This window comes from Pseudorca crassidens, chromosome 11, assembly GCF_039906515.1.
Source record: "Pseudorca crassidens isolate mPseCra1 chromosome 11, mPseCra1.hap1, whole genome shotgun sequence".
In the NCBI taxonomy this organism is placed as follows: domain Eukaryota; kingdom Metazoa; phylum Chordata; class Mammalia; order Artiodactyla; family Delphinidae; genus Pseudorca; species Pseudorca crassidens.
Window position 1 is genome coordinate 70,282,963 of NC_090306.1, and position 25,842 is coordinate 70,308,804.

The window sequence follows — 25,842 nt, forward strand, 5'->3', positions numbered from 1 at the left end:
TCATTTCCGAATCAACTACTATGTGTCAGGAGTTAACCTCCTTATCTTATTTAATTATTATTTTATCTTCACCAGGAACAGCAGTTTATAGATGAGAACACTGAATCATACAGTTAGTATATTCAAGAGGAAGAATTTGAATTGAGATTTGGCTGACTAAAGTGTGTGCGTGTGTGCGTTTTATACTGAACATTGATTTTAGGAGTTGCTTCAGATAAAAGATGTAGATTATTTTTTTACAGACTGGAGTGAAAAATTAGATCCGTTATGCTTAGATTCCTCTGATTAAATAGTCTCCCATTCTTACACTTAGGTTCTTCTTGTTCGCTTCATTACTTGTGAATTTAATTAGCATGGATACTTATGAGTTGAAAAGAATTTTCTTTTATTGGCCATGGACAGGGTGACAGAAACTATGTTTAGTGAAGGTTTTGGGATGTCTAATCTTGTGGAGGATTTAGCAGTCTTAAATACAGAGGACTAAAACAGACCCTTCTCATATCCAATTCTTCCAAGTTTGAGGATTCGGGTACCATCAAAAGGGTAAAATATAATACCATGCTTAAGAGTCTTAAAGGGACATGTTGGTGCTTCATAATTTGTCTGTTTATAACAAAAGCTCTGAGAGAGCTAACAGTTTCATTATTCAGCGTAAGTATTTTGAATGCCTACCGTTAATGATTTATTTAAAGGGCCACAGCAGAAAGTGTCGGGGCTTCCTGAAGTTTGATTTATTTCTTGATCATTAGTTTGGTCAATGAATGACATCTATATTAGAAAGTACTGTATTTTGGAATGCCAATAAATTTTAATGGTGGGGTTAATATCTTTCTCTCCTCCTTCTGGGATGAAATATCTCTTGCCTTCCATGTCAAATTAGAGGCTTGCTGGTGGTTTGTGGACCAAATGTTTGGGTACTTTGTGTAGGCTCATCTGTGTTAGTTTTAAATTAGAGTGTTTTTCCCCTTGCCTATCTGTTTTTCATCAGGGCTCGTATATTCTTGTGTCCAAAAAGACTCTCTGATTTAGCTGTGAGGCTGATTTTATTGTAGGGATGTCTGTGTATCCTGTCATCACAGGCAACCCTGGTGAAACTTCCCATGTTGTGTGTGTGTGTTGCTGCAGTATGTTTAAAGTCTGATCTTTCTCAGATGTATGTGTGTGTGTATAACTTTTATGGCTGAAAAGGGATGCAGGCAGCAAAATTTCTGACAGAATATGTTTTCTATTATATTTTGTAATATGAAATTATAGGTTCGTTTTTGGCTTTCATAAAGCTGCCTTTTTCACCCGTCACTGGGAGACAAGTAACACCTTCCTTTGACTCACGTTTTCCAAGACTCCTTAGTGTTAAAAGAAGACTTTCTTTTTGAAATGCAGAAATTAAAAGAATATGGCACAAAAACATTTTTTATAGCTTTATTGAGTCTTGAGGGCAGATATATGGATTCCAGACAAAATGCAATAATAGACTAGGATTTTACTTTCAAATCATCTTACAAACACTTCTCGTGGGAGATTTATTGTCCATGTGGAGGAACAGGGCTGCTTTGAAGGTTAAATGGAGTAGTTTGGAGAACAGTGTTCAGGGTCTTTCTCTGCCTCTTTATTTTTTTTTAATAAATTTATTTATATTTATTTATTTTTGGCTGCATTGGGTCTTCGTTGCTGTGCGTGGGCTTTCCTTAGTTGTGGCGAGTAGGGGCTGCTCTTTGTTGCGGTGCACGGGCTTCTCATGGTGGTGGCTTCTCTTGTTGCAGAGCACGGGCTCTAGGCACGTGGGCTTCAGTAGTTGTGGCACGTGGGCTCAGTAGTTGTGGCTCACGGGCTCTAGAGTGCAGGCTCAGTAGTTGTGGTGCATGGGCTTAGTTGCTCCGTAGCATGTGGGATCTTCCCGGACCAGGGATCGAACCCATGTCCCTGCATTGTCAGGTAGATTCTTAACCACTGCACCACCAGGGAAGTCCCTCTGCCTCTTATTAAGTATGTGCTCTTCTTTAACTAACTTAAGCCATCCAGCGTAGTTTTCTATTTTATAGCAGTATTGTGAGGATAATATGAGATAACGTGTGTGTACTTTGTAAGCTTTGTGATCTCAGTGTAAATATGAAGTAGCGCTTGTGTTTTATTACGTGTGTTTAGTTAGAGTTAATGCCCCATTGGCATGATCAGGATTTTTTTTCCCCTCTGGTAAAGCATGTAGACACATCCTGGCAGAACTAAGAATAAGATACCTCTTAAAGTCCTATTTATACTCACAAAGCAGTTCAACCCCTGTCATCAAAAACAGAGTACCAGGGCTTCCCTGGTGGCGCAGTGGTTGAGGGTCCACCTGCCGATGCGGGGGACACGGGTTCGTGCCCCGGTCCGGGAGGATCCCACATGCCGCGGAGCGGCTGGGCCCGTGGGCCATGGCCGCTGAGCCTGCGCGTCCGGAGCCTGTGCTCCGCAGCGGGGGAGGCCACAACAGTGAGAGGCCCGCGTACCGCAAAAAAAAAAAAAAAAAATCAGAGTACCAGACATAGTATTGGACAAATATAGCTTTTGTGTGAAATCTAGTTTCTCTGTAACTCTGAAGGATAAACAGGAGAGTGTATGTAATTATGTACAATGGTCGCTATGGTATAGTAGGGTGTATTTGTTTCTTAGGACAACCATAACAAAATACCACAGACTGGGTGGCTTAAACAATAGAAATTTATTTTCTCACAGTTCTGGAGGGTGAAAGTCCCGGATCAAGGTGTAAGCAGGTTTGGTTTCCCCTGAGGCCTCTTCTTGGCTTGCAGATGGCCACCTTCTCATTGGTCTGCACATGTTTTTTTTTCCCTTGCACGTGTGCCTCTTGTGTCTCTTTGTGTGTCCAAATTTCCTCTTCTTATGAGGACACCAGTTAGATTGCATTGGGGCCCAGCCTAAAGGCCTCATTTTAACTTCATTACCTCTTGAAAGCTCCAATTTCCAAATACAGTCACGTTCTGAGGCACTTAGAGATTCAACATAGGGCTTTTAAGGGGACACAATTCAGCCTGTAACATAGGGAGGGCAGTAGACAAGGAACTGAAGTTTGGATTCCAGGGTGGGCGGCTCTGATCTGTACCGATGCAGTTGTCTCATGCAGGACTCCTAACTTGTCACGTCTACATCTGCTTACGGGGCGGTGACAAGGATTCAAGACAGTCGTGCACATGAGCACATTTGGTGAAATATAAAAGCATGATACAAATGCAAGGTTGTATTGTATCATGGATACCTGTGAGGGATACATTGGCAACATGTGGAAAATTTTAAGTAGAAAAGACAAAGGATCATTGCAAATATTTGGCTAAAGAAACCTCTTGGCTAGTCTGTTTGGCTGAAGGAGAGGCGTGAATAAAGAAAGGTGATTTGGTTAAGACTTAACTCAGAGAAGACAGGAGTTAGGCTTACAGATAAGCCCAACATCTGGATGATGTGGGTGAATATCTTCCCATCTCCCAATGGAGGCTGTTTTCTTAAAGCCTGTTAGTTTCTTGGTTTAAAAAATTTCCCCCTACCTTCCATGGTCTGGCAGTGAGAACTCTTAGTGGGTTTCCAAGCAGTTTCATAGCCAGAAGGCACTTTTCCTATTTACCTTAAGTGAAGATTCTATGACACCGCCTCAAGGATGTGATTTTTTTTTGTTTTTTAAGGTAATACTTGAGTAGTTGGGAAAACTTCCATGTACTTCAGGATATCTGTTCTGAAATTTGTACAGCATGTTTACATACATAGGCAAGTATTTTAATTGAAAAAGTGTATTCTCAGTTTGCCATGCCTACCTATTTAGAAGGCATTTGTGTTCTTAAGCACAAAGCACATCATCTTTTATTCTGTAAAAACACATAGAACAAGACCATGCACAAAATAGGTGTTCTTAGAATCTCATGGTTACACCTGTGCTCTTGTTCTTGGACTCTGGTGTCCAATAGAGCCCAGTCATATTTGAAAGCTACAACCTCATATTCATTTCTCATCTTAAAAAAAGCAAATATTTGTAATATTTTAAAAATAGAATTATAAGGAACCAGTCATACTTTAAAACATATCACTAGTGCTCAAGACCCCATTGTAAGGGAAACCTAGTATGAAATGTAAGAAAACCAAAATTTTTTAATCACCTTTTTATAGAACTATGAATTCATGAAAACCTGTGAAACTGATTGAAATTCATAAATTATATACAGCAGTGTACTAAAGTGGTTCATAAACTTGGAGTTTATGGAGTGAAAAACTTTGGGGAGTGAAAAAGCTTCATAGTACCTCTTCCAGTGGTTACTAATTTCAAGTCTGGAAAACTAGGAATAAAGATATTTTCATTAAGCTTTTAAGTTGAGACTGATTCAATTTAGTACAGCTTGAAGGAGATGAATTGTAAGTATAATATTTGATGTTAGGGTGGCATGATGTGGATATAGTGAACAAATACTTGTGTGGAAAACATTAATATTGTTTTTCATCATGCAGATTGCAAGGCAGTGAAAGATATTTCAAGTTGTTAAGAAGCTAATATTAAGGTAGAGGATTATTTTAATCAGTGAAATTAAATGCTTGGAGTATGGTTTTTGTGATTATCTCATGCTGTTAGTTTTTGCTTTAATCTTGTCAAATGCTTTTCATATTAATACTTAAAAAAACATTTTTAGTAACAGAAGTTTTAATTGTATAATTTTTTAAAAATAATTATTTTTTTCATTTTTTTTGGCCACACCGTGTGGCATGCGGGATCTTAATTCCCCCACTGGGTACTGAACCCATGCCCCCTGCAGCAGAAGTGTGGAGTCCTAACCACTGGATCGCCAGGGAATTCCCAGAAGTTTTCATTTTAAATCATCAGCTTTCTTTTAAATGGATTATTAATTTGTTCTCAGGGTTACTTAAAGTTTTTTCTTGACCATTTCCTGTAGAAACTCTGAAAATGGCAGCATTGATTTAATTGAGGAACTAAAGACACTTCTTTAGCCAAGGTTCATCCTTTTCATTTTCTCCCACTAAGACAAGAAGAGTGTCTGGGCAAACTCTAGACTTGGGAAGCTCTAGAGAGTGAGTCCGAATCTCCAGCAGCTTAGTTCAGCTTAGTTCAGCTGCAGCTGGGGCCACATTTAATCAGAAAGCTTAGTTTTCTTTGTTTGGGGGTGGGGGGAACTGGAGCGGTTGCTGTGTCAGATGTAGCTCATAAAGTTCCTTTACTGCTTACAGGAAAAGCTCCTAAAGGGATGGAAGAGGAGTCCACTAAGAATATTCCTTTAGTTACAAGGCTGAGCATTCTCAGACTTACCTTCTCACAAAGCGAGCAGTTACTCGGGGGCCCTGTTCCTTGGAAGTCTGACAGCAGGCTCTTTATTACTCCTTTGGCCTCTTTTCATTAAACATCTAGACAGTGACAATCACATTTTTTAAAAAGTGCCAGTTGCTTAGGAAGTCATCATCTCTGCCGTTGAAGGGTTTACAATTTAGTAGGAGGAGATCAAGATGGAAATAAGTTTAGGAATGTGTTACATGTGTAATGATAATTTCATGCCTAAAGTATAGTGCCTTCCATTTCTGTAGGGACCAAGAAAGCGAACACCGAAGTTTATTTGCCCTACCTGACATTCCCCTGTGAATCCGAAATGCATTGCTTCTTGCCAGACTAAGACAGGCTGTAAGATGTTACAATATATCTCTCATTTCCCTACCCTGGTAGCTAAGTATTTGCATATTTACTGGAGCTTTCTAAATATAATGGCTTATCCCTAAAGAGAGACTCTAATGGAGGGATTATAGGTTAAGTGGGAAATGTGTGCCAAAGACATTTGGGTAAGCCAATTAACCTGATGGTTTTTCTCAGTTAATTATCATTGAGTGAACAGAGTTTAGTGCCCAGAGTGAGTGAACTACTTTTAGATGCAAGTGATAATTCCCTATATACTTAAAACAATGTAGAATTTTTCTAAAAGGTGAGTGCAGCTTATCAATACCAATCATTTCTAGTTAGAATTCAGTTCTTCAAATATATATTGAATGCCTACTATGTGCAAGGCTCCAAAAGATAAATAAGATACTGTTCTGTGTCTTAGGAGTTAACAGTGCATTGCGGAGATAAAGCAAGTCCTAACAAGCTGAATCGGACCTGAAGACCATTGCAGAGCTTGATGTGTAGCCACATTGCTCTCCATCCCATGAAGGACAATAGTCCAAGACAGAGTAATGCCAGTGAGTCCTGCCACTCCATCCCTCAAACTTCACTCCAGCCAAACCAATCTATTGCATTTTTTTCAGGTCCCAAGCTCACCACCTTCTTCTCTCCTGCCTCATGGTCCTTGAAAATATTGCCCATCAGTCTGGCAACATCCTAACTCCGTTACTCTTTTGCTTAACCCCTTCCGTGTATGTAGACATGCTTTCCTCCAGGAAGCTCTTGACCCGTCGACTGTCGGAAGTCTGTTCTGTTCTCCCAAGGCAATCAGGATTTCGTGTTAGAGAGGTATTTATTATACTGCAGTGAAATTGCCTCTACACATCTTTGCCTCTTCTACTAGGCTGTTTCTCGAAGTCAGTGGATCTGTTTTACTCACCATTCTATCTGCAGTGCCCTTTATAGTGTCTAGCCCATCACGGAATGAATGAATAAATGAGTGAGTGAATAATTTTCTTAAGACAGAATCAATCCATTTTGTTGAGTTGTGATTTTCAATAGGGTAGAGAAGAGGGACTGTTAAAATGCCCTGATTTCAATGCATATATTTCCTCCTACTCCTTCTGAAATGTCTTCCACCTCTCATCCCATGTAAGATCCCTGATGATGGTAGTAAGAAGTCGATGGTATTTTTTCTTTTTTTTTTTCTTTTTGCGTTACGCGGGCCTGTCACTGTTGTGGCCTCTCCCGTTGCGGAGCACAGGCTCTGGACGCACAGGCTCAGCGGCCATGGCTCACGGGCCCAGCCGCTCCGCGGCACGTGGGATCCTCACGGACTGGGGCACGAACCCATGTCCCCTGCCCCGGCAGGCGGACTCTCAACCACTGCGCCACCAGGGAAGCCCGAAGTCAGTGTTATTAATGGGAATGTGTCAATGCGCAATGTTAAAATCGAGCCGATTTGCAACAATAACTAGGAGAGATTTTAGGGGAGACTGGGGCATCACAAACGAGCATTGGCAGTTGAAGTGTATCTGGACAGATGTAAACTGGTCAAAGAACAGCAATCCAGGCAGAGGAAGGAAAAAAATGATCTGAGCGAAGGCCTAGAAGCTGGGAAGTTCGGTTGACATTAGGATGCATATAGAGGAGTAATGGGAGATTGGCCTAGAAGTCATAATGGGGTTGGCTGTGAATGCTGGGCTGGGAAGGGTGTTTATTTTGGTAAGAAATAGGATGTGATGAGGGATTCTTGTGAAGCAGAGTGATGGTGTTAGGGTTATACTTCAGGAGTTATATTTCAGGAAGTTTCTCTATCCACAGCATGTATAATAGATCAAAAGGGGAATGAAAGCAGGCAGGGATGACTAGTTCAGTTTTACAAATATTTGTTATGTGCCTCATATGTATTGGGCATTGAAGAAAATATACTCTTTCCATGAGGGGACTTTGAGCCTGATGAAAGAAACAGAATAATAAACAGGCGCTTTTAGTAAGCCTGCTAAGCAATAGGGGTAGGAAATGATGGAAGCCTGAATGGGGGCGGGGAAGGAGAAAAGAGAAGTTAGAGGTGAATTTAAGGGAAACTTGCGAGTTGGATTTTTCTCTGAGATCCTGACTGGCGTCAACATATCCTTAACCAATTTAAAAGTAGATGTAGGAGCAAAGAGAGAAGGACCCCTCGTGCACAACCGCGGTGTCAGTGGTGGAAGAATGATGGTGCTTCATGAGGGGCTTGTATGAAAAAGGAGGTGGTGTGTAAGGAAAATTATTTGGATTCAGTCTTATTCAGCTGAAGATACTGAAAGGGCAACTAACAATATTGCTTGATAGTTACAGAGTGCTGTTTTATTTAGCAGTCTTCTGGTTGCACATCTCAGAATAACAGTTCAAACTAGTGTATTGGCTTATTGGCTTATTTAGTTATTGGCTTACTTAGCGGTGTTAGCTTCAGGCACGACGGGATCCAGCTGCACTAAGAATTGCCTCTGTCTCCTTGATCTGGGTTTTTTGTGTTGGCTTCATTCTTAGGCTCTGTCTTCAGGGAATCCTGTAGTAGCCCTAGGATTTCATCTCATTCTTAAAATAAGATGTCCTTTCCCAGTAGATTGTTGGAGCTGTTTTGACTCCAACTGACCTGGCTGGCTGCTAAGTCAGTTCTTGTGGCCAGAAAGGAGGATGGGGGGATATAGTACGCTAACTGGCCAAATCAAATGATAACCTTTCATCAGGAGGTGGGGATGACAGCTTCACTCTATGCACATGGACTGAGGGTGGATGTGGCCTGTTCTCAGAAGGAAGAACAGGACACTGTTAACTAAGAAGAAGGGGTCTGGAAAAACCAGTCCATGACACCAGGCTAAGTAATTTTTCAAACATTTTAAGTTAACATTGCCTCATTTGATCTTCAACACAACAATCTGTGAGAAGCGTTCTTATCTACCAACTGTAGGTAAAGGAGCTGTGCTTTAGAGAGGTTAACTGGCCAAAGGTAAGACTCTGGTGTTAGTAGAGGAACCGGGATTGCATCATTCAGGTATGGCTGTCACCTGGGGCAGTACAAGTGTAGGCTTGTGAGCAATACTCAGGCTGGAGGCGTCGATGGAGAAAGCATCTCTTGAGTTGCAGGTGTCAAAGATGATGACCACAGAGGTGGAAAGTGTAGAGAGAGGGGAGGTCAGGAGACAGAACCGAGAGAAACATCCACATTTGGGAGAAAAATCTGAAAGAGATGCTAGCCAAGGAGAGTTGGAAAGAAGTCAAAAAAGATAGGAGGGGAATGGGAAGAGTAATGTGTTAAAAGACCCCAGGTACGACTTCATAAATGTTTATTATTTTGTGCTGAGAGTGTCATAAAAACTTAAAGGAATTTTAAGTGAAATAGGACCGTGGTACATAGATTTTTGAAGGCTATATATATATGAAGAAAGAGTACTGATTTTGCATTGATGGCTAGCACTAGTTGTTTGGTGTTAATGGTGGTAATACTAATAATGACGGCAGCTATCATGTGTTACATATATTACATATAACAATGTGCTTTTTGCTTACTAACTCGTTTCCTCCTCAAAATGGTCCTATAAGGCAAGTACAGTTATTACCCTTATTTTGCAGGTGAAAAAACTGAGGTACAGAGAGATGGAGTAACTCCGGTCCAGTTGGCTCCAGACTCAGTTTTCTTAACCACTGCATTTCACTGCCCTTTCTGGGCATAGATTGGCGTGCTTGGGTAGCACTGAAGCAGGGCAGGTTAACAAAGGCCATGCTCTTTCTTCTTTCTCCTGTGGAACAAATTTCAACCCATCACCTAAAAGAAAAAAAAAATTTTTTTAAATATAGAGTTTGGCCTTTACTTACTTTTTAGTAGAACAATTTGAAAGTACTTGGGAAGAGCGTGCCATTTGATGTTTGGAGAATCTAAGCATCGTTCCTCCTCTGAAGGACTGATGGCCGTCATTTTTGTGGGTGCTCATGACTGAAAAGGTCAACGGACAGGAAAAACAGTACTGAGAGAAACCCACACAAGGACAGTTGGGATGGCAGCGTCATATCATTCATCCATTTTACGTTTTACAATAGCGTTGGCCTTTGTCAACATTTTTTAAAGGAAAAATCATAATGCAGCAAAAAGCCACAAATGAGCAAAACTGAAAACAGATTAAGACCTCCTTGAAAGCTTGAGAGACTGGATCTTTTTGCTTCAAAAGACAGTCTCTTGGGCCTGTGTTCCCTGGAGAATTCTGCCTACAATTGTTTCTTTTCCACACCTGCTGCTTCAATGTTCTTCACCTTTCCTGGAGTGGAAAATTTCCCAATTCCTTAGTGTCTTTCTGAATTTTCAATACCCACTCACCGAAGTAACATTAGAAATTATATCAGCATGACATTTTGTTTCGAGTTAAGCCTTTTCATTGAGAAGTAACAGGTTCCCCTCTTTCAGTTTTGGACTTGCATAAGAAAACGCAAATAGATGAGTATCTATTATGTTGAGTGTTGAGCGACTACCTTTACTTCTCATTTTGCTGGCAGATTATTCAGATTCCATTAAATCCCTTTTGGTGTGTATCTTTCTTAATATGATGTGAAGGATGCGTAATGCATCCCTTATCACTGACTTGCATGTGTGACCTGACTTATGTACTAAAGCCCAGTGCAATTTCGTCTTATTTCTTGTTCTTTTGCCGTAACATTTATTGAGTAAATAAAAACCTGGCTAATAATAAGATAATGCCCATCAGAGAATTTTATCAGACCGAAGTCTCCCTTAGTGCAGTGTATTTTGAACATGGGTGGGATGTTCCTTTGCTCTTCTATTATTTTATTGACACTGTTTGCCTTTAATTCTTTTCTACAGTGTAAATTTAGGGCTGTGCCGCATCAAAGGTTTTTCTCACAATGAAATTATGAGATTTGTTAGTTTTGTTCTTTGTTTTGAAATTCTTGTTTCACGAGAGTTAAACGCATAGTATATCTTGTTGTTGCTGCAGATTAGTAGATTTATTGCTACGGATATAAGAAATTCTGGCAGCTTTGAACAGATTTTTAAACATGTGCTTCTTTTTTTTTTTTCCTTTCCCTCAAAAAGTCTTTACAGAGTTAGTTATGGAGCTGAACTAATAGCATGTAGAAAACCTGGTTTAGGGAACATGCGTCTCCATTCTATAAGGATCTGCCACTGAAAGGGTGAAGTATTGTCCTAAACAAAATGTGCTTTTCAGCTTTTCTCGCTAAATTAGCCAAGCCTTATCCCACAGTGCTTTGCTGTTGAACTTTCTGCTGCCCTGACTTTGATAGTATGAACGTTTCTGCATTGATATTAGAGAAATGCACATCAATATCTAAGTTAATGTTCAGTGGAGGCCAGTTGGCTTTTCATTCTCAATGGCTTGAAATCAGCTCTAACAACACTGGCAGTTTGGCAGTTTTTCATATTTCTTTAAAATTTTAATTATAACCCATCAATTCTTAAGCAATTACTTCTGGGGTAGACTCTTGATGAATGTCATAACAGGGTGTTTTAGTTTAATGGATCCAGACTAACATCTGTTTCTAATATTTTAAAAGCCAATTTATATGGAAATTCATTTATACACAGTCAATACACGGAGCCTTGTAAAAATCAAAATCAAAATGGAAAATCAAACCACTGTGATATAGTAGGTCTTCTGTTAACAAAGGATTTCACTGATGAGTAGATTCAGCTGTGCTAACACCCAAACTATTGCAGCTTAAACAAGATAGCAATTTCTTTCTCAAACTCAGGTAGTTTGCCAAGGGCTGGTATGGTCTACCATGACAGGGACTCAGTTTCCTTCAGTCTTATTGCTCTGTTGGCATGACTTCTATTCCTAAGGACACCTTGTGAGTCACGATGGCTGCTGGAACTCCAGCTATTACATCTGTGCTCCAGCAGGAAGGGGGTAGGGGTAGGAGAGGGAAGGATACTAAGCTTTTTCCTTTTAAGGATACTTTTTTCTAGTAGTGCATAGCACTCTGCTTATATCCCACTGACCAAATATTAGTCAGTGGCCAAATACTAGTCACAGGACCATATTTAGCAGCAAGGGAAGATAGGAAATGATCATTTTTTGTCCAGAAGACATGTACCCAGCTAAAAACTAAAGTATGGGAAAATGGAGAACATAGACACTGGAGAACTGTCTGTAACATTGAGTACTTTTTAAAACCTGATTTTGACAGACTTTCTGCCTTTTATTGAGCATCTAGAAAAGTCAGCTTGTTTTCATAAGTAGATAATATATACAGAAGGACTAGCATAGTGTTTGGCAGAGTAGATAACCAACTACTATTAATGTATGTTGATGTCTGTTTTCATTCCAGCCCCCAGATGCACCTAATTTCAGAGGTTGTGGGTCGAACTGAATTTTATAAGGGGCTTTTTGTAGATTAGAATACAGTCTTTGTAGAATAATAATAGCAGCAGCTCACAGGGCCAAGGTGTTCTTTGCACTAGGTCTCCAGAACACTCATGTATCTGCAAAGCAGTGTTCTTTGCTTTTTTACACAGTAGATAAATGAACAATTACAAGGGTTAGAAGCTTGTGGAAGCTCGGGCTCCTCCCCAGACCTACTGAATTAGAACCTTTACATGCCTGATAATGAGATCCCCAGGTGATCTGCATGTATGGGAAGCATTGCTCTGGGCACAGATGTTCTACCTAAAATTTATTTCTGCTGGGGGGGCGGCTAGTCCTTGCTGTAAGCGTATCCCCTGCACCAGTATCACCCGAGACTTTCTAGCCAACACGGGGCAATTGTTTGGCAACTGATTTATTGAACCTTAAGAGTTAAGCCTTTAACTCTGCATTTATTCTTCAAAGGTATTTGCATTCAAACAAGGAGGAAAGCTTTTGAGGGAGAGAAGTACAACCTTAATTGCGGATCTAGTAAGCCATTAAGGGGAGGATCTGAATTCAATCTACTTGGAAAGCCGGCTCCAAGGCTCGTTTGCATTAATCACGTATACCTGGAATCCCATCATAAAGCCACGTGATGACAAAGCCACGTGATGACAAGGCTACAAAGGAAGGCAGTGTTTTAGCAATATGTTTTAGCAGTGTATTTCCTTCTTTCTTTCTGTATTTTACATTAGATTTCTGTTTCGACATTTTATTTTTTAGCCGTGCTATCAAGACTAATCAGGACCTTCTCCCAGAAACCCCATGGACCCACATTTTCTACAATGATTTTTGGGGGACGCTGCTAACCCACAGCGGCAGCCACAAGTCCTACCGGCCACTCTGCACTCTTTCCTTCCGCCTGAACCATGCCATCGGAGGGCTGAATCCCTGGAGCTACCATCTTGTCAACGTGCTCCTGCATGCGGCGGTCACTGGTCTCTTCACGAGCTTCTCCAAGATCCTGCTTGGGGATGGATACTGGACCTTCATGGCTGGCTTGATGTTTGCCTCTCACCCCATCCACACGGAGGCGGTGGCAGGAATCGTGGGCCGGGCCGATGTGGGGGCCAGTCTCTTCTTCCTCCTCTCCTTGCTCTGCTACATGAAACACTGTTCTACAAGGGGCGCCTCGGCCAGGACCTGGGGCTGGTTCCTGGGGACAGGACTGTGCGCCGGATGCAGCATGCTGTGGAAGGAACAAGGAGTGACGGTCCTGGCAGTTTCAGCCATTTATGACGTCTTTGTCTTTCACAGGCTGAAAATGAAACAGATCTTACCCACCATTTACAAAGTAAGTGATTGTTGGTGCTTGAGCATTGGATTACTGAGTCCTCTCCTTGCTTGGTCCCTTTTCCCCATTTAAAAAGCAAATGTGTTCCTCTTCAAAGAGAATTTAAAGTAAGTTACTTTTTGATCTTCGGGAGGTGGAAGTGTCCTCTCTGACCTTTCCCTACTAACTGGGTGTCAGTCACGGATGATTTTATTTCTCAGGTTTCTTATTTTCATGATTTCCAAGGGGCTAGAAGGACAATTCTGCCTTGTAAAGAATATGCATCTTTATTATTTATTTAGTTTTACTCCTCGATTTCAGCCCAAATTCCCTGTAATCCAATAAATTGCCTCTAAAATGTGTTTGAAAAAAATAACACAGCTGATCATAGAGCTAGATGCTCGACTCTGTCAAGAGGAAATCCTCTGCTATTTGTTAATATTACTTTTCCTGAGCTGACTTTGGAAAACAACCCTCTCTGCAGTGCACTGGGAACTCACATTCTTAAATCATGAGTCATATTCACCTTCCCCTGATGTAGTATATAAGAACCTAAGAGTCAAAACAGAAAGTGGTTATTGTAAGTTTTGCCCTGAGGCCAATTAAGACCTTTGCTTCAGGGCTTAATATGTGTTCTTCTGTATTCCCTTAGTGGTTGCAAAATGCAATGTCGTCTGAAGGTCACGGAAGCACTTTCGGATCCCACGTACTTAAAGAGAACTGAGCAGTTTTCTGCTGGTGTGTTTGGGTGGACCAGCACCTCTTGAGAAACTGCCTCCTTCCCATCTCCCCATCCTCCCTCTCTGGCAATAAACTCACCCTTGCTTTAACTTAAGCATAAAGGCGGAACTTTGCCAGTGTTTGCAGACCTCAGCCATTTTCTAAATCATGGACCACAGCCAGCTCCTCCATCCTTTTGGACACTCTTAAGCAAGGAATTACGGTTTAGGATACTGACCCTGAGAAAGCTGTCAAGTTTTCTAGTTTTTACCACTTTTTTCTCTCAGTTATTAATTTTACTTAAAATTCAATTGGGAAGAAATTGAAATAAAGAACAAAATTGAGGGAAATGGAAACATTTATTTATTTTATTTTTAAAATATATTTTTAATTTTTGGCTGCGTTGGGTCTTCGTTGCTGTGCGCAGGCTTTCTCTAGTTGTGGCGAGCGGTGGCTACTCTTTGTTGTGGTACATGGGCTTCTCATTGCGGTGGCTTCTCTTTGTTGGGGAGTACGGGCTCTAGGCGCGCGGGCTTCAGTAGTTGTGGCACGCGGGCTCAGTAGTTGTGTCTCGCTGGCTCTAGAGCGCAGACTTAGTAGCTGTGGCACACGGGCTTAGTTGCTCCTCGGCACGTGGGATCTTCCCAGACCAGGGCCCAAACCCGTGTCTCCTGCATCGGCAGGTGGAGTCTTAACCACTGCACCACCAGGGAAGTCCTCGGAAACATTTATTTTTAAATGACTTTTTTTTCTTTTACATAGGAGGCAGAGTAATTACTGCTGTGCCTCTGCTCTGCAGGGAACTCCAGTATCAAGTGCTTAATGAAGTTCTTTTGTGATTTCGATTAAATGCTGAAACTTTAAAAGAGAACTCTGGTTAGAGTTTGATGCTTTGCAAACAACATATGGTTTGAAAGTCAAGCTTTTAAATTCAAATCAATTTTAATTAGTCTCTCAAGGAAATTTAGGGAAAATAATCTTTTTCTTTCCTTTGAAAACCATGCCATCAACAATAGACAGTTTTCTTGTTTTACTGGAAATACAAATAGAGTAAGTGTAAGTCATGGTCCTTGTCCTATGCAGGGTGAGAACTATTTGGGGATGCAGACTGGGTGTTTTAAGACCTTGTGTTGATAGCCTGTGAAACACTGTGGTTTCTCCTACAGAATTTTCATGTTACCATCTCATGAATTAGGAAATTACCTTGGTATGTCAATTCAGGACTTGCTTTTAGGACCTTTGAAGTTCTCTTCTGAGAAATTTTCAGGTCTGTAAGCCTGTTTTCAAGGATTAAGTTGCTGATTGATCTCCTTACTATAAATATGTCCCATGCAGTATTTGGGACATACTTATAAGAGAAGACTATCCTTTGTTCATCTGAAATTAAAATATAACTGGGCATCTCGTATTTTACTTGGCAGCCTTACTCATGCAACTGCTGCTTCAGAAAACGAGACGTGCCACTAGTGCAGGGGAGAAGAACTGTTCTCTCCATCGGAGTTCTTTGGCTGGGCTAATAATCAAATGGCCGTAAGACAGATTAACAGGAGAAAAACAGATTTAGTTTTGTACACACAGGACCCCCTCAGAGACAGGAGAAGCTCCTCAACAGTTAGGCAGTTGAGGTTTCTATGCCATCCTGAGCTAAGGAAAAGGGGGGAGGGGTCTGGAACTTCAGAGGAAGGAAGACGATGCACAGGAAGACAGGACGAGCAAATGTTTGCCACACCAGACCAAAGAGTCTTCCTTTTGTAAAAAAGTTATCTTTGGTAATAACTCTCTTCCTGGCACAGGCTAACTAAATCCTTTTAGGCATTTAAGAGGGAAGTAAAAACTTCTTCTTGAGTCTGTTGGGCCTTAATTGTCTTTCGCTCCGTATAATCCACATGCCAAAGTGGCACATTCTGTGGCAGCCTGCCCCGAACCCCATCACTGTGAAGGAATTCGTAAGAGTAGAGAGTGTGAAGTCCCCCGCACTATGGGAAAGGACTTAATGGCTTTGAATGTTCAGTGTCTTGAGAAGTTTTCAGATGGAAACTTGCCCAGGCTGCCTGGCAGCCACTGCTTGCGGGCGAGGGAAGTGGTCAGGGCAGCAAAACCCTTCATCTGATAGCTGCTATCTCAACTTAGCAGTGAGCTTAATGAGGACATTGGGATAACAGACTTTACAGATCCATAAGGAACCTTGAGACCATCTATGCCAGTCCCCTTGTTTCCAGCTGAGGTGTAGAGAACCAGAGATGTGAAAGTCACCCAGAAAATGGTGGAATCACTAGGACTAGAAGACATATTTGTAACTGTCTAGTGATCTTACACTGTGAAGGTGTGAAGATGAATAAAGAAAGTAGTCAGATGACTCCACAGTAGAAAAGAAAATAATAGGCATTGTATCTTAACGTGCACTGGCTGAGTCACTTTGCACTAGTTCAATGACCTGTTTCTTCATGTAGAAATCGAGATAATTAATGTTCTTTCCTAGAGATGTTAGGAAGATTGTGTGAAACTGTAGAGTGTTCGTTGTGAACTGGGTGCCCCATATTTGGAAGTCACTTAAGGCACATTAGTTGAAGGGAAAGAAGAAATATCAGTGGAAATGTGATTCTTTATCTCAAGAAAGAGAAGGCCAAAGGATACATTTCTACTAGTCTTTAAACACGCAGTGGTTTGAAAGCACATGAATTAGGAGTCAACTAAAGCTGAAGCATGAATATTTAAGCAAAAACTTTCATTTCGAATTTCATGACTATGGGGCTTATAAACACTGGCATAGATTACATATGGAAGTTATAGAAAAATTCCATGTTCTGTCTGTAAAATAAATAGATCTCTCTGCCTGGGGTGAGTTAGAAGAGACTCTGAAGGAAGTGGATTAAAAGACGTTTCAACCTTAAACGAATAATCGTCTTAAATGTCTTACTAATTAACTCTGCATCGGAGTTATCATAGTTGGCCACATGAAATAAACTTCCCTGCCTTATTAAAACATAACTTATATATAAACAGAAAAATCCAGTGCACAAATGTTTACCTCTATTAGGCAAACTAGAGAACCGGCCAGATACTCAAAACTCTAAAGATGGTGGTCCTACAAGCTGGAAGTTATTAAAACCAGAGGAGCAAGGCTCTCCATTCTTATAGTTTTGTCCGTAATGTTTTTCTCATAGCAGTCACACTCAGCTTCTCCCTTCACATTTCTTCGGAAACGTCAGAAGTTAGAGGCCTATCAGATCCAGGCCCCAAAGTCAAATGCACACCAGGACCAGGCAGAAGGGCCTGTGGTGAACTAGAGGTTATGCTCTCGCACTCGTACTTCTCTCCATCCCATTATTGCGATAAGAAAATACAGGTTTCAGTTTCGTAGAGGTTAATATTTTTCTAAGACAGACATCTGTATTTTCTATGACATCTCCTGTTATTTATTATTGCTTACTAATTTAAGAACAAATATGCCCTGTTTGGACCAGACGATATCCTTGGGATGACTGAATCTGGCCGGAAGTCTTGGCTGCCGTGTTTTGACTTCTAAGGTTCATGCAAGGGATACCCGTGTCCATATGACATGTACATTTTTTGTAGTTCTGCAAAAGAAATACGAAAGTTTTTTCTTCGATGAAGTGTTTGAAAAACAGTAGGTACCCAGAAAATCATAGATATTTTATTTAGTATTTGGTAACCATGTATAGTGTTTATATCTGCCAGGCACTGTTCTGAATATGTCAAAAATATTAACACATTTAACTTATTTAGTAAATGCCTATCAAGAGAGTAATATGACTTATGAAATAATGTGGTTGAATATAATATGAAATAAGATAGTTTTCAATAGTTAGGAAGATTTCTAAGAAAACAATATAAAATCTTCAGGAATGTGTATGAACAAAATTAGAGTTCCTAAGTATTTTTTTGAAAACTGTTAAATGTTCTAGATCTTCACTTCAGCATCTATTTAATATGTTTCCTACATTATTCTTGGCATCTAGTGCACCATTTGGCACATAGTAGGAACCTAGTAAATTATTGAATTCGTCCTTGTTTAAGATTGACTTTTGAAAAGGATGTGCCTGCAATGGTGAAGTGAAATCCTATACTCTCCCCTTTCTACAGTGAGGATTTCATTACTGGTTAGTGAGTTCTGGAAGGTAGGATTGGAAGAAATGCATGTCAGAAAAATGTTGAAAAATGAGTTTTCTTGACCTCTCACCAAATGATTATTTTAGCCTTTCTTAGATGATTTTCACTTACTTTTTTTTTTTTTTTTTGCGGTACGCGGGCCTTTCACTGTTGTGGCCTCTCCCACTGCGGAGCACAGGCTCCGGATGCACAGGCTCAGCGGCCATGGCTCACGGGCCCAGCCGCTCCGCGCGGCATGTGGGATCCTCCCAGACCGGGGCACGAACCCGTGTCCCCTGCATCGGCAGGTGGACTCTCAACCACTGCGCCACCAGGGAAGCCCCTTCACTTACTTTTTGACAGCATAAAACTAAGTAAGGGGAGTGGGGAACCCTTGAAATACACACTAGCCTTGCAAATAAATGCTAGACTTTTATCTGCCCACAAAATATTTTACAAGTCTCCCATGACCCCAGGAGGTACATGGGTAATAAAATCAGTAAAGGCAACATTTTTCTTACTTACCCAACATCAGTCATTTCTTGCCTAGTGGCCATTTTCTGTGCTTATTTAACATCTGTTAACTGTTTTAATGTGGAAACATCTTTTTCTCCCCCCCTTTATTAGCCTCATAATCACTTACTCAGTTACAGGTGGGGAAAAAAATTTAAAAAGGAAGGAAATCTGAAAGCGGGTGTAACAATTCTAACTATAGCCCAAAATAATTTGGAAAAATGAAGCCCTTTGAGTTTGATCTTTTTAAAGACTGTCTCTAAAGATGGCTGCATTAATTTTGCTGTAGTTGCTTCCAAGATGTGCATTATCCGGACAGCCTCCTTCAAATAAAATCTTGCTGCTGTATTTCATGTAAACAAGATAAAGAGACTATATTATTAGAGAGGGAAACGGGAGGCATTGCCACTTTCAAAAAACAAGTCATCTCTGTCTAGAAATAACTTTATTTTAATGCGAAGCAGGATGTGTTTGATGGAGGTTGCCTTTGTTGAACAAGTTTACCTTTATCTTGGGTATTATGTAAGCTGGGCTCTACAGCCGGGTGCAGTGATCAGACCCACACTAACAAACAGTCCCATATTTCCAAACCATTTACAGGGTTTATCTTGAGAATGGTTTCCGAGGGTTAGGGCTTATGTTCTGTTGAAGGTTTGGGTTTGTCGCTGTCGGAACACTGAAGACATTAAACGTAGTGCTTCTGTATATCAGACTATTTTGTGTGACTCCCCGTGTACAGAAGAGCCAGCGCATAGCCTGCAGGTATTTGCACATTGAATCCACATGTGTTTTTTTCTTTGATTAGCTGCTCGGATGACATTGGTGGAATCTGTTATCATTTATGTCCCTGTCCCTTTTCTTTCTAGACCAGGTTGTGGTTTTACGTAAGATGTGACCCTCATATCCATTGCCTTGAATGAAATAGGATATATTTGCCCTTTCTGGTTGTCTTTAATCACCATCTGTGCCACTCCAAGTAGTGTTCCTGCTTTCTGAGGATTGTCTTTTCCCCCATTTGCCTTACACTTGACTTTGTGAGAATCCAGATATAGCAAGAGACTCCGATTCCGATCACAGTATTTCCTCGCATTATTGAAACTGGAGGACTGTTTGTTATGCAGCTGCAAATGAATCTGGATTTCCTTCAAGTAAACTTGTGGTAGCATTTAATATTCATGACCTGTAGTTCTTTAAAACTTTGAACTGCTGCGAAGACCGCTAACCAGATAACACCACAAATAAAGTCGAGGTTCAGAAATATTTTACAATTCAAAAAGCCAAAGATTAATAGGGTATTTTATTCCTGCAGGTTGGCTTCCTCGCTCAGCTGACTTAGGATGATTCTGTATTCTATTTGTGGTTTAGGTTCCAATTATTTAAATTTGGGAAGCTGATTACCCTTGCAGGTTTCTGTAATGCTTGCATTAGAGTGTTAATACCTGGGACAGTGTTCTATTCACAAATTATGATTGTTTTTTTAAAGATTCATCTTTGTGCAAGGCATGGTGTTAGGTGATGTGGGGAATCAAATATGAATCGAAAAAATTCTGCCCTGAAGGACGTTTGAGAGTAGTAGGAAGTGGAGAATAGTGCCTGCAAGTATAGAACTGAAATTCAAGCTGAAGAGTGGTGAGGGCTGGAGGGGAGGCCCTGGGAGCATTAGGGCGGCTTAGAGGAAGGGGAGGTGACTTTCAGCTGAAGTGCCTTCAGCAGCAAAGGTGTGGGAGGAGGACCCCAAAGGATTCTTGGGATATGGGCATTTATAATTGGACAGACGAGGAAGAGTGGAGAGCGGAGCCTGAGCATTACACAGAGGGACGCTCAGAGGAAGTTACTGAGGAGCACTGAGCAGTCCTTTTGTTAGATACCCAGAGCACCAGGACCTGGAGAGGAAAATGAATCAGGAAAGGTAGACTGAGACAGCTACTGGGTCTAACGACGTCGGGGCCCTTTAAGATGGCTTGTCACCCCGACAATGATGGGAAGTGATGCCTGGCTTTCAAATGTGCTAGCCCTTGGACTGGTCCATGGGAGAAGCCCAAGAATGTATAGGCCAGCTCTTCTTGCCTCTTGGAGAACTTTCTTTTCTGTTCTTCCCCTAAACCTTGGGGAGAGAGGGTCCCTTGGGTGATGAGATTAACGACCAGACTCAGGAGTAGAAGTTGCATCTCATTCAGTGAGTGTGTCTCCTATCAGTGTTTATTTCGTTCTTTAGCATTTAAAAGAAAAGCAGTTATTTTCTGAAGGCTAATATTGTCGTACTTTTTTCTCTGTAATATTTGGCATATTATTATATACTCCTAATGAGAAAAACAGGGAGTCCTTAAGGGCTCTTTCCTATGTCCGTTCTTCCAGTATTCCTGAAACGTGTTCAGATATTACTGTGAATGGCCACAAATACAAATCCCTCTTTGTTTTGTACTCTTTCACAAAGGAAGACAGAAAAAAAAATTTTTACAGGACGGAATAAAACACCCTATCAGCACTAAATTTCAACCAGTTAACTGAGTACACTGTCAGTGAAAATGACACGCAAATTGGACCTTGTGATGAATAAATAATGAGTCTCATTGAAATCATCTCTGCTGTTCTCATAACACTGTCTGGGATGCATATTACATCACTTGGCTCAATTTTCGATAACCTGCTGCCTCAGAGGAATCCAATTGACTGACGGGATCTCATGACTATCAGGTTACTCATATTCAGCTGGGTTCTGTCAATTTCACAGAAAATGATGTGGTTTGCACAAATTTGAAATCCATTGTCATTGCCTAGAAGTCAGATTCCCGTCTTAAATGCCTGGAACAATGGAAATGCTAATTTAGTTTTGATTTCTCAAATGAAACTTAAGCTATAGAAAGCCTGATTTCCGGAGTACATTAGAGATTCCTTAAAAGGTGTGAGCAGGGTGGGAGGTGGGTTGGATAAAACTGAATATTAAATCAAATTCTTTGATCATTAGAATATCTGTGATATGTGATACTGTGGTAAAGGTTGCATGGTGTGATGTTTTATTTTTTATATCCAGTTTCATACCTATTGATCACAGTATTCCTTTCTTCAAAAAGGAAAATAAGAAATCAAAAGGGAAGAACAGCACTTTCTGATACAAAAGTCTGCAGTGATTTGGTGCTAGGAAGGTCGATGTGCCCTTGCTCTCAGGGTTTGTCTTTACAGCTCTGCAGCACCCAGATGGCTCCTGTATGCTCTGTTGGTCTGATTACAACTCTTGCATCAAGTGAAATAGCATGAATTCAGAATTTAATACATGTTTCCTCGGTAATTATGGCCTTGATTAGTGAAGTCAGTGTTCATGTTCCAGAGGACACTTTCTTTCTTTCTCCACATGTTTGTTCATTTCACTTCAGGAAATCAAATAAAATGCAAAGATCATAATGCTTCTCTTTGGTATAATAGGGGAATCTGCAATACCTGCCTTTGGGTATGTGGTTGTCGTTTTGCTTATAATTAATATAAGATTCAAAGAAAACAGCAGGGACAATATGAGAAAAATGAAGGACATGTAAAAACAAATAAATGACTCTTAGCTTTTAGTATATGAAGAAATGGAAGATATATCTAGAATTTCCGTTAATGTATTGCTGAAGATAACTACATACCAAGTACATTTAATAGTCTTTGATTATATGCAACATCATTTGTGACTGCTTAAAAATAATTAAATTTTATGTATTTAAAAACAGCAAAAAAGAAAAAACCTTAATATTTTAATTTTATGAATTTTGAGTCGTTATACCTGTTAGCAGTACCAACCCAACCTTTTGAGGGCATTGTCTTAGTTTTTAATATGTAAGACACTGAGTCCTTTCCCCCTATAAAAGGGTGTGTGTGTGTGTGTGTGTTTTGTGTTTTCTATCAGAATACATGTTTATGTAATGTACTCAGATTATACCAAAGTTATACATGAATGATTTGAGTGTATTTCCATAATTTTTATGAAATGGAAAGCTCCAAATTACATAGGATTATTTTTTTCTAATTTGAAGATTCAGGCAAAAATTTGCCAGTTTACGTGTTCCATCGAGTGAAGTTTCTTTCTTAAAATCTCATGAAAGGGCTTCCCTTGTGGTGCAGTGGTTGAGAGTCCGCCTGCCGATGCAGGGGACATGGGTTCGTGCCCCGGTCCGGGAAGATCCTACATGCCGCAGAGCGGCTGGACCCGTGAGCCATGGCCTCTGAGCCTGCGCTTCCGGAGCTTGTGCTCCACAACGGGAGAGGCCACAACAGTGAGAGGCCCGCGTACCAAAAAAAAAAAAAAAAAAAAAAAAAAAATCTCATGACGTAGTGTGATCAAAAGTTAAATATATCTAATACTATAAAAGCAAGTGATGTTCACTTTGAAGAACGACTTGGTGATTGGCTAGTCTTCTCATGTATAGGTGCAAGTAAGGCTATTTTGGAAAGGCTGTAGGACTGGAACATGCAGGTTTAGATTTAAATGATATGATTTTAGATAAAGTACTAAATGTATTGAACATCAGTTACAGGGTCTGTGAACTAGGAATATAATATTTGCCTTGCCAAGTTATTGCCAGACATGAATATAGTAGGTGTACACTCTTCAGCCAAGTTCCTCTCTATAGTACTATCATGATCATCAGCATTTTACTGGATTTCCACAGCATTCCAATAATAGTGAACTTTTTGTCTGTTGTTTTACAGAGCTCTCAATTAGCATAGCTCTGGCTTTTCTAGTGGGATGCAGGGTGAAATGTCAGTCAGCTTGTTTGCTATCCTCTTCACCAATGCTGACAATTTAAAGAATATTGAGAAGGAGACCTTTTTTAAGGATCATTTTTCTGAACAACACGATTTGATCATTTATCTTTTGTTTGATTGAAAATAAGTACACATACTCATTCCTTAATTTTTCTCCGTTGATAATATCTTGCCATCATCTCATACTTTTATAGCCTGATTTTTCCCCTTCAGGCTCAGGATGGTGCTGTTGCTTATATATATGAAAGTGGAGGGGAGCCGGGCCTTTTCTGGTCTGCTCCCCCCGACCTCCCTGTTTCCTGTATATTTCCTTTTGGTAAGGTTTATAGTAAGGAAGATTAGTTCAGTAGCTGCAATAGCTTGCAGCGTTCAAGTCTCATTCTTTGGAGAAAGAGGAAGCAGTTATCACCTAAGGGTGAATGTGCATCTCTTTCCTCCTCCTATTCTTCCCCAGCCTGGCAGCCAATATTGTGGCAGCTGATTCCAGAATCTTTTATAAGAAACCTTTTCAGGGAAACGTTGAGGCTGCTTTTTGCTGCTGTTATTGTTGCTGTTCCACAGTTTAGTTTATTTCCCTACCTCCTAGGGAGAGCAGAGTAAGCAAAAAGTTTTATTTTTAAAGCATTCCTATTTTCTGGCTGCCAAAAATTTTACGAAATATTTCAGACGTCTTAATAACATTCAGACCAAATTATTTTTACAGAAACTTAAATCTGGTAACTTGGGCTTGCTGAGAAAAGTCTATAGGTAAAATTAGTTTTTGATTTCAGAAAATTCAGTATTTAAAAATCTGGTTTAATTGGCAGGTAATAACAGGGCTGGGTGGGGGGTGGTGACTAAAGATTAGGATTCGTTATGGGTTTCCAAACTGGGATGGTCATCAGCCTCTCCTGGGGAAACTGTTTTAAACCAGAGATTATAGCCCCAAACTGGAAGCTACTGAATAATAATATTTTGCTCTGCTTATTTTTAGTTTTTTTTTTTTTTTCTTTTCTGGCGGTACGCGGGCCTCTCACTGCTGTGGCCTCTCCCGTTGCGGAGCACAGGCTCCGGACACGCAGGCTCAGCGGCCATGGCTCACGGGCCCAGCCGCTCCACGGCATGTGGGATCTTCTCGGACCGGGGCACGAACCCGTGTCCCCTGCATCGGCAGGCGGACTCTCAACCACTGCGCCACCAGGGAAGCCCCATATTAATTCTTAATAAGTATTATTGAATATTGTTAATTACTAATGATGTTAATGATTAAGAAGGATGGAGTCAGGGGTGAGATACATCTAGATTTTAATCTCGGTACCATCAGTTATTACTTGTGTAAAATTGAGCAGGTGCAGAGTTCTCATGAATAAAATGGAGATTCACTCGCCTATCTCCAAATTCAGGATTAAATAAATTAAATGTGTTTATCTAATATATCTGTCAAGTAGAAGTCCTCAAGTAAGTGGTAGCTATTTTTTTTTTTTTTTTTTTTTTTTGTGGTACGTGGGCCTCTCACTGTTGTGGCTTCTCCCGTTGCGGAGCACAGGCTCCGGATGCGCAGGCTCAGCAGCTGTGGCTCATGCGCCCAGCTGCTCAGCGGCATGTGGGATCTTCCCGGACCGGGGCACGAACCCGCGTCTCCTGCATCGGCAGGTGGACTCTCAACCACTGCGCCACCAGGGAAGCCCTTTAGTTTGTTTTTGAGGTGTTGAGGGGGAGCTGGTGGAGAGGTAGCAGGAAAGAAACTACTATTTATTATTTATTTATGGCCGCACCTCACGGTTTGCGGTGCACAACCTTCAGGATCTTAGTTCCCTGACCAGGGATTGAACCCAGGCCCACAGTGGTGAAAGCATCGAGTCCTAACTACTGGACCACCAGGGGATTCCCAAGAAACTCCTTTTTAAAAGTTCCTGCTGTTGTTACCAAACCCAGGTTTGTTTACTTGCCGCTCATAAGCCAGTAATTCAAGAGGCAAGTGTCAGTAGAAAGCAAAGGTGCTCTAATCAGAAAAACTGGCAATCTGGGGAGAAGGTCGACTCGTGTCCAGAGAGCAACTCTGAAGATCCTGCTCAGCCATGGCAGTTTTTATTTATTTATATTTTTAATTAAAAAAAATTTTTTTAATTAATTTATTTTTGGCTGCATTGGGTCTCCGTTGCTGCGCACAGGCTTTCTCTAGTTGTGGCGAGCGGGGGCTACTCTTTGTTATGGTGCGTGGGCTTCTCAATGCTGTGGCTTCTCTTGTTGTGGAGCACAGGCTCTATGTGCATGGACTTCAGTAGTTGTGGCACGTGGGCTCAGTAGTTGTGGCTCACGGGCTCTAGAGTGCAGGCTCAGTAGTTGTGGTGCACGGGCTTAGTTGCTCCGCGGCATGTGGGATCTTCCCGGACCAGGGTTCGAACCCATGTCCCCTGCATTGGCAGGCGGATTCTTAACCACTGCACCACTGG

At 40.9% G+C, this 25,842-nt stretch overlaps 1 protein-coding gene across 5 annotated transcripts in view; it reads left to right on the forward strand.

Moving 5' to 3' along the window:
* TMTC2 (transmembrane O-mannosyltransferase targeting cadherins 2) overlaps nucleotides 1–25,842 on the forward strand; it is an 862,038-nt gene that overhangs the window by 149,687 nt on the left and 686,509 nt on the right. For 4 of the 5 annotated variants that reach the window (XR_010932514.1, XR_010932515.1, XR_010932516.1 and 1 more), the window contains exon 2: nucleotides 12,775–13,345. The exons of the other annotated variant lie outside the window; for it this stretch is intronic. Coding sequence is in view for 1 of the 4 variants with exons in the window: in XM_067697476.1 (XP_067553577.1) it covers nucleotides 12,775–13,345 (571 nt within the window). In the remaining 3 variants the exon portion in view is untranslated. The remainder of the gene's footprint in view (nucleotides 1–12,774; nucleotides 13,346–25,842) is intronic. 5 annotated transcript variants of the gene reach the window in all.